The 15,183-nt window shown below is 37.1% G+C and overlaps 2 protein-coding genes across 4 annotated transcripts in view; one reads left to right on the top strand and one right to left on the bottom strand.

Annotated features, from left to right (window-relative positions):
* kank1a (KN motif and ankyrin repeat domains 1a) overlaps positions 1 to 1,971 on the bottom strand; it is a 46,835-nt gene extending 44,864 nt beyond the window's left edge. Inside the window, exon 1 of one of the 3 annotated variants that reach the window (XM_084113967.1) lies at positions 1,841 to 1,971. The gene's annotated coding sequence lies outside the window, so the exon portion shown is untranslated. Of the gene's footprint in view, positions 1 to 1,707; positions 1,808 to 1,840 lie in introns of those variants that run through there. The other 2 variants (XM_084113970.1, XM_084113968.1) reach the window with 2 other exon arrangements.
* A 2,980-nt stretch (positions 1,972 to 4,951) lies between these two features.
* On the top strand, positions 4,952 to 14,023 carry fbp1a (fructose-1,6-bisphosphatase 1a). The gene is made up of 7 exons (XM_084113761.1): positions 4,952 to 5,270; positions 6,060 to 6,222; positions 6,816 to 6,908; positions 7,000 to 7,140; positions 7,679 to 7,816; positions 7,967 to 8,086; positions 13,161 to 14,023. The coding sequence occupies exons 1-7, from the start codon at positions 5,101 to 5,103 to the stop codon at positions 13,347 to 13,349; spliced, it is 1,014 nt and encodes a 337-aa protein (XP_083969887.1). The 5' UTR covers positions 4,952 to 5,100; the 3' UTR covers positions 13,350 to 14,023.
* Positions 14,024 to 15,183: the final 1,160 nt, after the last annotated feature.

Raw genomic sequence — 15,183 nt, 5'->3', positions numbered from 1 at the left:
TGTGGTCTTAGAGGTCACAGACTTCTTGAGGAGTGCAGCTGGAATAAGAGAGGGATCCAATCCAACAAAGAAGAATTTAAAAATTGTCTGCTGTTGAAATGATGGGTGAATGCATCCAGCAAATGATATTTGAAAGGGGAAAGGGCTCCCTTGTTTCAGATACGGCAAACAGAGGTTTCATTTTTGACGGTGATAATATTTGTAGGTCGCTGACAATCCTTTTCACTAGAGCATAATCATGTCTTTGTGAGAGTCTATTGCAGACTGTACATGGCAATGATGCCAACCTGGAAGAATGAGCATGCCAACACTGCACACACAATGAACAAGTTAAAGTTCAGTGTATTTCAGGACTAAAAGTCCTCTCTTGGACCTTCATGAAAAGCTGCACTATTAAAAAAAAAAAGTCATGTTATAAAATGACATTCCCAGAAGCCCCATTTGGTTATTTTAAAGTTTAAATAGTTACGAGTGTTCCTTATTTAGGGCATTTCTGTTACATATCATGTTAAGTAAATCTCATTATTTTAGTGTCACATGTGTAACCCTGCTAGAGTTTTGTCTTTGTTTGTATGACGCGATGCACTGTCCTCATCTTGGTTTGTGTATAGTCACGGTTTATTGTGTCCTTTAAGATGAACTTTAATACATCAAGTAGCCCATTATGGTGGTTTTCAGTATCTTTTAAGGTGCAAAGCAGATTTTGGTAGTACAACTACATTTTCCTGGATAACGACTGACATGACGATAAATTCAGTAGTGAAAGAATGATAAGAATTTCAGTAAATGGCTGATGGCTCAGTCGTTTATAGTGTGGTTATCATGAAAATCAGTTCAAACTTCCTGAAATCTGCACAGGAAAGGCGATCATCATAATTACTTACTTCCTGTCAAGCGACCTGAGGACTGCATCTGAAGAGTTCATGAACACAGGGAAATGTATATTCTAGGGGAGACCGGGGAGTGTACAATCACTTTAACCAAATTGTCAAATGTCTGTGTTCTATTAGTGTAACACAAAACATCTGGCCGTAAGTTGGAACATCAGCACTCACTTGACATGAATTTATACAGTTTAGGGTTGTAGTGTTGTAGATTTTTAAACTACTATATTTAACAAACAAATATAGTAACATTATATCAAACTTTAAGACACAAAAACACAGTTACAAACCTTGAACAATTACCCTGCTCTCCACAAGGTAGCCAACTCGGTTATGAGAACTACAAACCTAAACTTATTTATCACATACACCTAAATAAATAAACATAAAACTTAAACGCATGGTGTAGCGGGAAGAATCAAGAACGCATGCTTCCTGACACAAAGGTTAGCTGCAAAAACTCTATTTAGGCTACATCATTTATATCGAACGTTGTTTAAAAGCAAATCATGGGATCACTGAGTATAGTCTCAACACACAACACCTGAAGAAAATTATTTTCCCCACAAATGATCTGACCCTGTTAACCATTAAAATTATATTGTAATCTCTTATCTTGACATGTAACAAGTCGTGCGACATGCACCTACTACAATCGCCCATAGCATTTATTCCCAACGTTGGTCCTGCAGCTTACATTCAGTGTTTTATACCACTGTCACGATTCGTTTATATTTATAAATATAGCCTACTCATAATTTTAACTTAAGACAAAATTTATCAGCTTAACATATCCCACAGAAAAACACAAGTGTTTGCAGACCTGTTGTAGCTGCTGCTGGATCAGGTTTCGCACGCGCCCTGAAGTGAGCGATAAAGTCTAGTTTATAAGTAGGCTAGCATATGCGGATAGCGGTTTTTTTTTTTTTTTTTTAAGGAACAATGAATTAGCCTACCTTTTTTTCAAAGAAGTTTGTTTATACGTCCCTCTCCCGTCCGTGCGCTCCCCTTGTAAAAGTCCCGGTGAAGTGTCCTCCTGTCCTCTTCGCTCATGCGCACAAGAGCGTGTTTCACCCGTGCGCACAATACATGTTCCCTGACGTGACGAGCGTGACGTGCAAATAACTGAGTACACAAAGGCAGGTGCTCCTCTGCTTACTATCCAGGGAATACACGTTTGTACAATGTAGTGGACATTACATGTTAGTGAATTTCTCTGACACCATTCATGTCACAGTTTTAAGTCTGGATGTCGTGTAAAGAGCACATTTGGGGCTTTTCACAGATACCAAATGCTTGAAAGTTTCACATGACAACAACTTCTCCTTGGTCTTTACAAATGACTGAAATTAAATTAGTGATCAAATTTAGCACTGTAATTAGCACTTAAATCTGACTAGTTTTCAAGTTGATTGTCACAAATCAACATCTCAGGAAAATGTTATGGGTTTCTATCAAAATATGACTTTCTGTTACAAAACAATACAATTGGTTTCATACATGTCCACTGTAGGACATTTGGTATCATGTTTATCAGGCATTTTGGGAGGAACAACAAGTAAATTATAAATTATATATCAATATTCCTATGAAATATTAGATATTATTATGAAAATATTACCAATTATTACTCCTATTATTACACATTTTTCATTACATGTTGCCCCAAGAATATTAATATGCAAATTAGATACAGTGCATATTGTATTGAATAGAACAACCCATTTATGGCCATTTATTGCATAAAGTAAAATAGTAGGCCTAAATCAATTCATTCCATTAAATATGTCATATGCCCAAACATGAAAAATGTCATGCCTATAATGACATGAAAAAATACTAAATTCAAAAAACTTTTTTCCTAGGTCTCAGCAGGATCAGAAAGTCACCCAATTGTGACTATAATAACACCAAATTATTATAATTATTTATAGGCTATTTTAAGTTCAAATGTAAATTTTAATTCTATAGATAGAGATTTTCATGGGGCATTTTCACTTTTTCTCAAGTCAGGCCAACAATAGGCTATAAATGAACTTTGCAAAGTGGTGACTTTTATTTTGGTTTATGTCGAGTCTTTAATAGGATCCAACACTTAACCTGAATGTTTTTACTTCTGTTCTAATTACCTTTCTAATAGACTGTATTGAACTCATTCATAAACTAAATGTTCTGAGAGTTTATTATTATTATTATTATTATTAATAATATTATTATTAATCTAATGTGGAGCTGAAGAAGGAACCAAGCAGAAAACTTGAATATGGAAATACAGTTGTGGTCAAAGGTTGAGATGCACCTTGCAGAAGCTGCAAAATGTTAATATTTGAACTAAATTACAGGGATCATTGTTTGTTATTTTTTATTTAGTACTGTCAAGCTATTTTAAGAAAATAGTAGCTGAATTTATAAAAGTGACCCCATTCAAAAATTGACATACGCATTATTCTTAATACTTGTGTCATTACCTGGATGATCCATGATCATTATTTTCGTTTGTTTGTTTTATGGTGTGGCTGATCATTGAGGGTTGAGGTGGGATATATGGCTTCAGAGAGTGCCAATGCCATTACAGCAGTGTTAACCAGTTTCTTAGAGCTAATTCTGTAACTTATTGCTCTTTATTAACCCAATACTGTATATTCAGTCTGATTTAATGTCTATGTTTGTTATTATTCAAAGTTTATGAGAACATTTGCTGAAATGGGCTCATCATGCTTCTCAGTGGGGAAAGTGACACTTATTCAGGGCTGACCTCTAGTGGTTACTTACAGGTAGTTCGGTATGGAGTCAGAATAGCCTACACAAAATGTAAAAAATCATAATTCAAATATAAGCACACCCTACCCCTAAACCTTACCCTACACTGTAAAAAAAAAATCGTTAAATTTACGGTAAAAAAAACTGGCAGCTGTGGTTGCTAGAAATTTACCGTAAAAAATATGGTAGCAACATTTTATGTTTTACAGACTTTACATGGTGAACCATCACAAGCTGATAAAGTTAATACTATATAGAAGCTGCACAGTGTCATTCACACAAACACTAAACACACATGCAATTTTTACTGCAAACTTTCTGTTAACCAATTAACAATTTTACACCGTAGCATTTTTTCCGTTAAAATCACAATAATGTTTTAGTGTACCCACAAATTATCCATGAAATCAAAGGAAAATGATAGATGAATAACACTGATATAGAAGCACTTAACCCTGCTTGTAAGCCTACTTGACATAAACTGTCAACTTTTTTTTTAACTTTTTTTTTTTACTGTAAACTTGTCCCTCAAATCTGATTGGTTGATCAGAATGTTGATCCAGGAACAACAAAGACGTATATCCAGGGAAATGTTGCATTTGGTGAAATCAGGTTCTGTGAAATGGCTAGCCTTAAATTTCTTACAAAACTCTGCCATCATTGTATCTTTCTCATTTTAAGTAAAATGCTGAATATTCACAGCATAAATGTTTTTGCAAAGATAATTTCCTATAGCCATTTAGCACAGACTGTAAATAGTATATAGCCCAATGCTTAACCTACTTTTCATACTGTCTGTATGTATAAAAAAAAATTGTAAAAAAATAATTCTGAAGTACGTTTCAGTAAATGTTAAATCTCTTGCGCTCCTAGTTGAACTGAACAACAATTGATTAAAATAGGTAAAATTAAAATTAAAAAGCTCACAAATCCAGCCAATAATGAAACAGCCTGACTAGTATGAGACAAACTACAACATGACAGACTGAAGACTGACTTCTTATAGTTGACAACTCTCTGAAAAATCCTCAGCAACTCTTTTTAGACCATTCAAACTCAAAAGGAATTTTTGTTTACAACATTTACAGGTGGGATTAAATAAGTTAACAGAAGAAGAGTAGTAATGGTTGGACAGTTGGACTCAAACCCATGATCATGATGACACAGCAGATATCAGGCATGAGGGAGCCTTTCATTCACACTCATGTTTCCACAATGCAACATTGTTTTGAAAGTTCCACGCAGTCAGTCAGTCACACCTCTAAACCTCTGGCTGTGCACTTCTCATTGGTTTAGTTTAGCTCTCCACACACTCCTCTCCAGCACCATTTCCGCCTTCATATTTGTGTTTCCGCGACAGAATGAGTTGCAGGAATTATACATATTAGGCTATTAATACAACAGCTAGATCCTTTTCATTTTTTACATCAGCAAGAAGATCTTTAACTCTGCAGTCATGTCAGACCGTAGTTCATTCGACACTAATGTTGTGACTTTGACGAGATTTCTGCTCGAAGAGGGCAGGAAAGCCAAAGGCACAGGCGAGCTGACAACTCTTCTGAACGCGATGTGCACGGCTGTAAAAGCCATCTCGAGCGCTGTCAGGAAAGCTGGGATCGCGCACCTGTGAGTATTTCTTATGCACACCACCGACGGAATCGATTGGGACTCCAAAGTGTTTGGGTTGCAAAAACATGAGTTGCAAAAATGAATGCGTTTGTTTTAGTTTAAAGACAGTTTAATCATCTTGTTTCATCATCAGTTTCATCACTTTTTTTGGCAATAGCCTATTTAATGCCAGATGCTCATTATTGGAATGCAATACATTAACAAAAAGTAATTATACATCATAGCATTTGTTGTTCTTTTGTTTTGTTTTGTTTGTTTTTTTATTCTCAATGCACTTTTTTTTATATAAAAAATATATAATTTCTTATTTATTAATTTCATTTTTGAGTGAAATATGACCTGAACATTTTCTTAAGTTTTATGCATGTTTATGAAAAATGTTTTTTTTTTTTTTTTTTTTTTGCATAGTTGCTCATTCAGACAGCAATATCATGCTGGTTTATTCCTTTTTTATTTTGATTTATTTTATTTTGATTAGCTTAAGTTTTGAAACTGAAGCATATAGACATGCTGGTTTTAGGAAATGCCAGCAAACCTGAAGTTTGTACTTCTATGGCTTTAAAACAATGAAATTGAGCCCTTTATATCACAGATTAGTTATTATTCAGTATCCATTACATAGATTATGTATGCAGTATCACATGAGAAAACAGTACTGTTGTACTGGAAGTAGTGTGATGTTGCTTTTATACAACACTTCTATAAAGCATTGAGAAACAATACCTAAAAACTCATTTCAGTCCCTCTGATATGATTCAACTCATGACTTTGAAATATTTCCTGCAGGTATGGCATTGCTGGAAGTACCAATGTGACAGGTGATCAGGTGAAGAAGCTGGACATCCTTTCCAATGACCTCGTCATAAACATGATCAAATCCTCATTCACATCATGTGTACTGGTCACTGAGGAACATGACACTGCAATCATTGTGGAGCCAGATAGACGGGTAAGGTACTACTGTAAGTGTTTAATCATAAACCATTTAATCAAGATATATATTTGTTTAAAGTGTGGAGAACATGGAGACCTAGTCACATGACTGATTTCAGCTGCTAGGTAGAGATGCAAGCTTATAGATCATAACCTGTATTATTGACCAGAAACCCATCCTGAATCTAATCTGACATTCAAGAATATGAAACTGAGATACATGTGCAAAGACGTATTATCAACTGAGTTCCCATAGTCATAGAAAACCTGGAAATTCAGGGAATTTAAAAAAGACATTTTCCAGTCCTGGATATTACACAGTTAATAAAACCTTAAAATCATGGAAATGTAATTTTGAATGTAAATATTTCTGCTCTAGAGAACATAGTGAGTTCAATTTCTACAAAATGATTTGTTAAAAACTAAATTAGTCAAAAGCTGTGTTAAAATTAAACACAAGCCAGTCGCGTGTGTGTGTGTGGTTTTAAAGATGAGTGAGGATATGATATGATAGAGCTAAGTACATCATTAAATGGCTGTAATGTAAGTCAAGATGCACCACTACTTCAGTAATATTTATTTAACCAAAGCTTCTTGCATATGTTCAAGGGTAAATACGTGGTTTGCTTTGACCCTCTTGATGGTTCATCCAACATTGACTGCCTTGCTTCGATTGGGACCATCTTTGCCATCTACAGAAAGGTATGACTGAATATATTTAATAGATTTGCCCATGACAGTCCACGTGGATTCCACCCTAGTATCTGAACACACATTATTTCTCTGTTCACAGTGCACAGACAGCGAGCCGTCTGAGAAAGATGCCCTGCAGTCTGGTCGAAACATAGTGGCTGCTGGATATGCACTGTACGGCAGTGCCACCATGATTGTCCTCTCCACTGGTCAGGGAGTAAACTGCTTCATGTTAGATCCAGTGAGTCCGTTTTACTTACACAATTTTTTACACATCACTTTTGGGATCATTTACCAGTGAATCAGTTGGTATCACAGTTTATTTAGTCTACACAAAGCAAGCTTAGAATGTGTAGCTATGTGTAGTTAATCATTTGTAGCTGGAAATGATATGATTCATATCATTAGCTAGGAGACATAGTTTGAAACAGTGTACACTCTTAGAAGAAAGGTTTCTTTAGAATCATAAAGTGTTCTGTCTATGTGGTAGCTTTTAGGGGTGCCCATCATGGGATCATTTTCTGGATTTAGTTTTAATTAATTAATTATTTTTAATTATTTTTAAATCAAATTTTATGAATTAAACCGCTCGTAAACATGCTTTATCACTAGAAAAAAATTAAGACGTTTATTACTGTAAATGTATCTATTCTCTTCCTTCTTTTTTTAACTGAGGACAAATCCAAGTTATTTTCTGTGATAATTGACAGCATGCCACAGATGCTCTCCAAAGACAATAAGTTCTAAATAACACATGCATTAATGAATTTAAATGTCAGGCTATTGGAGAGTTCATTCTGGTGGACAGAGATGTGAAGATTAAGAAGAAGGGGAAGATCTACAGTTTGAATGAAGGTTATGCCCTTTATTTCAATCCTGCCGACACAGAATACCTGCAGAAGAAAAAGTTCCCGGAGGTTCAGTATGCATTTTTTTCCTCAAAAAATATTTTTTTTACAACATATATTTCCCTAAACATAATAAAAGCTGAACGAACTTATGCATTTCAAATACACCTCCAGCTACTAAAGGACACACATGGAGTATAACTGTAAAAATGTGTTCAGGATGGCAGTGCGCCCTATGGAGCCCGTTATGTAGGTTCAATGGTGGCAGATGTGCATCGGACGCTTGTTTATGGAGGAATCTTCCTTTACCCTGCAAATGTGAAGAGCCCCAAAGGAAAGGTACTTCATCTAAACATTGTTTACATTCACGTGACCTTGTTTAAACGTAGACGCCGTCACGCCAATAAATCAACTGTTGAGCAATTTTCTTTCTGAACTGCATAAACACTTGTAACCTGAATACAGTCATATATTCAGATATATATTCATATATTCAGATGAATATAGCCATATATTCGGTAATACTGTAGAATAGGAGTCCATTGATAGAATAAATATGATTATTTATTTATCATAAAATTATCTTAATTGTTGCTTGATAAAGCCTTATTCAGCAGCCCAATAAAAAGTATTTGAACACCCAAATTGCACTAAAAAAAACATGAATGCATTAGCACCTTCTAAGGAAGGTTAGAACTGCTAGATCAGAACTAACATCACTTTTCTGAGACATTTTTCAATTAGTTTTAACTAACTGGTCCCAATGAATTCCTCTCAAGTTCATTCAGAGTAACCACAGGTGCAATGATCTACCATGTTTGACTACATGTAGCAATGTAAATGTAATGTAGTGTTTAACTAATTTAATCGCATTCATATATTCACTTAACCCTTATGTGCTGTTGGGGATGTTTTCATCCACTATGGGGTATTTTTTAGTCTAAATTTGGCCATAACTTTCTCTGTGTTTCAGCAAATGGAATGATTTTTGGTGACAAATCTTATTTTGACACATATTTTGGGAAAATGCTTTGAAATTTTTCAAAAACTCAACAGTACACTGTGGGCAAATTTACTACCCTTTCGTTATGTTTGTGGCTGAAAACAGCCACTACTTTAAACTGCTGTAAAAATATATCAGATAAATATTTTTTTCAAATTTTTTTGCATAAATCTATTAATCAACCTCCGTCCTGCTCAAAAATACTAAATGTGTAAAAAAAAATCAGGATTTTAACTCTTTAATTGCCAAATTCGTAAATGATGTCACTGATTTGGGAAAAAACACACACAAAATGACTAATTTTCAATATAAAATGTGATTGTGGACTGGATTTTTTTTAACCTTTTATCACAGTCTTGGACATGTCAAAGATCAGAAACAACATTAGTTTTGATGCATTGTTAGTTTTTGTGCAGCATCAGATTTTAACTTTTTCTCCCTCATTTACTGTTTGTGGCTGTTTTTGCCCCATTGACTTCCATTATAACCACATTTTTTGATTGCAAAGCCATGACACCATATAATCATGCATTTTTGATTGTTGGTGGTTTTCCCTGTTGGGAAGAGGTACAATTTGTAATTTTTACTGTTGATAACCAGGTGGCACCATTAACCCTTTAGATAGGCCTGTGCAAAAAAAAGCTTAGTTTCTGGCTTTTACATGGAGTTATATGAAGTGTATATGGAGTATAATAGCATAATAAAGTGTGTGTGTGTGTGTGTGTGTGTGTGTGTGTGTGTGTGTGTGTGTGTGTGTGTGTGTGTGTGTGTGTACTCACCTTGATGCGTCTGAGAAAATCAAAATATGCACCTCAGCTCTCAGAACTACATGGAGTAAACAAAAACAAAGTAAGTGTATTTATGCATCTGCTGCCTTTTGATGGTGAGAAATGCAGACTAAACAAATACAAAGCAAGTGGATTTAAACACTTGCATGCAAGCCCACTGGTCATTTGATGGTGAGAAGAGCAGCAAGCAACATGAGAAAGGGCTTGACTTGTAGTGAAGTTTTAGAGATGATTATGCAGCCTGACCCCTCCAGCGAGCTGCACGATGTATCGTCTTCTCCCTCTGACACCACAGACTCAGGAGAGTCAGATCCTGATTTGGATGTGGCACCCTCATCATCCTCTCTAGCTTCCACTGAAGGCGAGGAGGATTCGGAGGATCCTGGATCTGGGTGGATTGGGAGAAATGGCGAAGTGTGGTTTTCCACCAACGCGGAGACAACTCCCTTTCTTCAGCCTGCCAACTCCCGTGACTCCAGGGCCGACGTGCTATGCCATCGCAAGCGTCCAGAACATGGATTCTGTGTTCAATCTGTCTTTTACGGAGTAAAAATAGGAGGGGAAGGCGATGATCCCACAGGCAACGTGTGGACTCCCCTCTGGACCTGTAGACGCCGGCCAAAATCAGTAGCCCCCATGTAGGCACGGAGATCTGTGGAGTCCACCCCGTTTCTCATTGTGCGGCGCCCATGGAGGTTGGTCATGCTGACAATGAGGTCAATCATCTCCTCAGTAAAAAAACGAATCCGTTGAACACAGAATTCATGTTCTAGATCCTTGCGATGGCATAGCGCGTCGGCCCTGGAGTCACACCTCTGACAGGCTGAAGAAAGGGAGTTGACTGAAAACCACACTTCGCCATTTCTCCCAATCCACCCAGATCCAGGATCCTCCGAATCCTCCTCGCCTTCAGTGGAAGCTAGAGAGGATGATGAGGGTGCCACATCCAAATCAGGATCTGACTCTCCAGAGTCTGTGGTGTCAGAGGGAGAAGACGATACATCGTGCAGCTCGCTGGAGGGGTCAGGCTGCATAATCATCTCTGAAACTTCACTACAAGTCAAGCCCTTTCTCATGTTGCTTGCTGCTCTTCTCACCATCAAATGACCAGCAGGCTTGCATGCAAGTGTTTAAATCCACTTGCTTTGTATTTGTTTAGTCTGCATTTCTCACCATCAAAAGGCAGCAGATGCATAAATACACTTACTTTGTTTTTGTTTACTCCATGTAGTTCTGAGAGCTGAGGTGCATATTTTGATTTTCTCAGACGCATCAAGGTGAGTACACACACACACACACACACACACACACACACACACACACACACACACACACACACACACACTTTATTATGCTATTATACTCCATATACACTCCATGTAAAAGCCAGAAACTAAGCTTTTTTTTTGCACAGGCCTATCTAAAGGGTTAATGGTTCCACCTGGTTATCAACAGTAAAAATTACAAATTTTACCTCTTCCCAACAGGGAAAACCACCAACAATCAAAAATGCATGATTATATGGTGTCATGGCTTTGCAATCAAAAAATGTGGTTATAATGGAAGTCAATGGGGCAAAAACAGCCACAAACAGTAAATGAGGGAGAAAAAGTTCAAATCTGATGCTGCACAAAAACTAACAATGCATCAAAACTAATGTTGTTTCTAATCTTTGACATGTCCAAGACTGTGATAAAAGGTAAAAAAAAATCCAGTCCACAATCACATTTTATATTGAAAATTAGTCATTTTGTGTTTTTTTTTTCCCAAATCAGTGACATCATTTACGAATTTGGCAATTAAAGAGTTAAAATCCTGAATTATTTTTAAACATTTAGTATTTTTGAGCAGGACTGAGGCTGATTAATAGATTTATGCAAAAAAAATTGAAAAAAATATTTATCTGATACATTTTTACAGCAGTTTAAAGTATTGGCTGTTTTCAGCCACAAACATAACGAAAGGTTGTAAATTTAAACGATGCACAAGGGTTAAGAGTGTCCAGATAGTTTTGCGGACACTGTTCTATGTAATGAAATACTTAAATGAAGTGAAGGTATGAAAAGCATGTATGACCTTTGCTCCAGTTCTTTTGTTTGGTGTCAAATATGCAGGCGTGTCTGCAAATTAGGGATGTCCCGATCAGGTTTTTTTGCCCTCGAGTCCGAGTCTGAGTCATTTGATTTTAAGTATCTGCCGATACCGAGTCCCGATCCGATACTTCTATAATGCAAAAAAAAAAAAAGAATAAAGAAGAGCGAAAAAAACAGATCCAGGATGTTCCTTATTTTTTATTTAATTCACCTTATTTTAACATTCAACAACTCTGTTAACAAACAGAGCACTTCTGTGAGGTAGCTTGAACAATCAAGTAATAAATAAATTCTTCACTTTTGGACTTTAGTGCAACAGTAAATATTTAAAAAAGTCTAATATATAAACAAATAGCACCTCAACTTAAAATATCTGGTAGGCATGTAAGCAAATAAAAAATAAAAGTGCCACAGTGTTTGCAAAGCCAGTAATGTGCTTGTAGGAACTGCACTCCTAACTCTTACGCCGGTTTCACACTGCACTGTTAGCAGAGCGTGCAGCGCGTATTTTTTTCGCCGCCCATGTTAACAGATTAAACCAGGCTTTAGAGCATTCACACCACACGCAGAGGCGGCGCGGCAGTGCGTAGCAGAGCAGGAGTGCCGTGATCGTTTCGGCGCCGAGTCTATTTTTGCTGCGCCGCTTTTGCTGAATTAAAGTGACAATACATTGATCATGGCCAAAATACACCGCAGTTTTATCCAAAAAGTTCATTGATGATATCTATTGTGTTTTAAACAGTCAATCAAATGACCAACAGCAATTTAAAAAGAAAACAAATGTCCAAAAACAAACTTGTTGCCATAACAATAAAAACAAAGATGAACCAAAAGTTATATAAATTAAATTATTAATAAAATAAGCTTCTTGACAAGTCTTTTCTCTTAAATGTATTTGAAAACGAAAAAAAGCAATGCCAACTTATCCATTATAGACTCTGTCTGTACACAACCCGCGGTTCAGCCGCGCGTGACAAACGCTGCCAGTATGAAAGCAAAACGCGCGTGTCCTGCTCCTGCTCACCATACGCACTGCTCCTGCGCTGCTTACACTCTATTAACGCGTGCAGTGTGAAACCGCCGTAACTCTGTGTCACCGCATAATAGAGGTGTTAAAAAATAATGAGAATATAAATACATATATATCCGAGTCCTGATCGGGAGGTAACGTCCGATTCCGATCGAGTCTGAAAACACGCGATCGGGCCCGATTTCCGATCACGTGATCGGATCGGGACATCCCTACTGCAAATGTTTATTCTCTCTATCCGTAAGACCTGGAATAGGATCCATTACATTATAGATACTTGTGTAAAAACCTTTGTGCCATGCTGTTACTTCACAGTATCATATTTCAAATACCTCAGTGAGAAAGCTTGTAATGCTTCACTCACCTGTGTCTGCTACAGCTGCTTTTAAAGCCTATAGAGGGAGCTGTAGGAATAGGAGGAAGCCCTAACTAAATGTTCTTGGATAAATAATGTGGCTGGGACTGGTAGAGACTTGTCAAACTTTTTCACCCTCTTCAGCTCAGACTTCTCTATGAGTGCAACCCCATGGCCTTCATCATGGAGCAGGCCGGAGGAATGGCCACCACGGGGACCACCAACATCCTGGACATCCAGCCCGAGAACATCCATCAGCGGGTACCTGTGGTGATGGGCTCCCCTGATGATGTTCAAGAGTACATCTCCATCTTTCAGAAACATCATAAATGAAGACCAATAGTCAGATGTATAATACTTGACACAATGAGGACAATTCCCTAAAACCAAATGTTTTTTTATACACTTTATAGCCTACCTCCAAAAAAGAAACATAAGAAGTATTTTAGAGAACACGGACTATAAGCAGTGATTTTTTTTTTTTTTGCGAAAAACGAGACCAAAACATTTTTTTTTTTTGAGAAAAAATGCCTTCTGCACTACAATCTATGTGGCTGTTTTTGGCAGCTGGAATTGTTGTCAAGCAAAAAGACAGAAGCAAGTTCATGAGGATGATTTGAATTTAAATTGATCTAATTTCTTTCTGTACAGATCAAAATATATTGTGCCTTGATTGCACCCTATTGAGGGAAGCTGTGAATAAAGCTCTTGGCAAAACAAAAGACTTTGAAAGACATGTTTGTTCCGTGTTAAGAACTCGTACATTAAAGTCAGCATGAAACGGAAGAAGTCTTCCCTATTGTGAGTGAAACGGCTTCTTGAACAAGGAAAATGTGAGTTTGTCCATGGGAAACTGATTGGATCGTTGTGGTTGGCTATTTCTGTGATGTCATGTGAGTGACAGGTTGGTCCCGCCCTTTCGCCAGTAATCACGTCATCAAAGAAGAGATGCCGCTGCAAGAGGGAGGGGAAGTTATTTTGATTAATGATTACGATAGCACACACACAAAAAATAATAATAATAACGTGCATGGATAAATCATTTAAAATAAATGAAAGGCTGATAGGTCCTTAACTCGTTTGGTAGTGTGGGATTACAAGTTTAAGAATCTGTTAACCTTTGCCAGGGTTGGAGATGAACTGTGCAGGACAGTCGATCGGCAGGAGCAGGATTGGGCACACGAGTCTGGGGTGGGTTGCTATAACTCTATACATTCTGACAAATATCGGTAGTGTTGATGTTAGCAGTCTGCAGTGCGCTTCAGAAACCCTCCACCTCCCCCAGCTCCACCTGTATAGATCTGCAGCTACGGGGTTAATTCATGTATGTTACATATGCAGCAGCAAGTCTTACATGCTCACAGCAATGTCTGCGAATGTATTGGCAGTAGCAAGTCTCTGTACTTGCTCTGCAGCAGCGTAGCAGATCTATTCCGCCAATACCAAATATATTAAAATTGACAATCTCTCTGAGAGTTGTCATGACAGAAATACAGGCAATATAAAAATGTGTGACTTTAACATGTTGATGTTTTAATTGTGTTTCAGTAAGCCTCTGAGAACACTTTAATATTATTTGTGAATGAAAAATGTGTTTTCCTTTATCATACTCAATGTATTCCTATATATAAACATTTAGATATTTGAATACAAGACATACAACAAGTTCAAGCAACCAAATGAAGAGCAGATGACCTTTTCTGTAAAGGCCAGTCGGTGCATAGAGCCCAGCTGACATTTGAGACACATTTTGGGGTGTTGCTCTACATGACCTTGGTCAAAAAACATATGCATGCAAATCTGTTCATTTCAATATGTTAATTATTTGTAGCATAGTGCAGTATAAAACAAAATTTGTGTACAGAAATGCTTGCCTGTGTTGAGTGATTTCTCCTGTGTTGGAGCCCACATCTTTTCTGGAAGGTTCTGATCCTAATGAGTTTATTATTTTGGGCTCTGTAGCAGAGAAAGCACCCACATTTAAGGCAATAAGAGCATGAGGCAATGCTTGTTTGGAAATATGTCTTCCAAATCTGTTGAATATGGAGAGCGTCGTCTATAGCAGTGCTTAAATATATTGCGTAAACAGTGCTTGTTGAGGATTACGATTTAAATTAAGTCCTCGGAAAGCATGTTAATTGCACTTTTCAGTGCTGTGAATCAAATA

This window comes from Abramis brama (assembly GCF_963993115.1).
Source record: "Abramis brama genome assembly, chromosome: 5".
Lineage (NCBI taxonomy): Eukaryota > Metazoa > Chordata > Actinopteri > Cypriniformes > Leuciscidae > Abramis > Abramis brama.
Note: the sequence above shows the minus strand (reverse complement) of the source record. Positions and strands in the feature narration are given on the sequence as shown.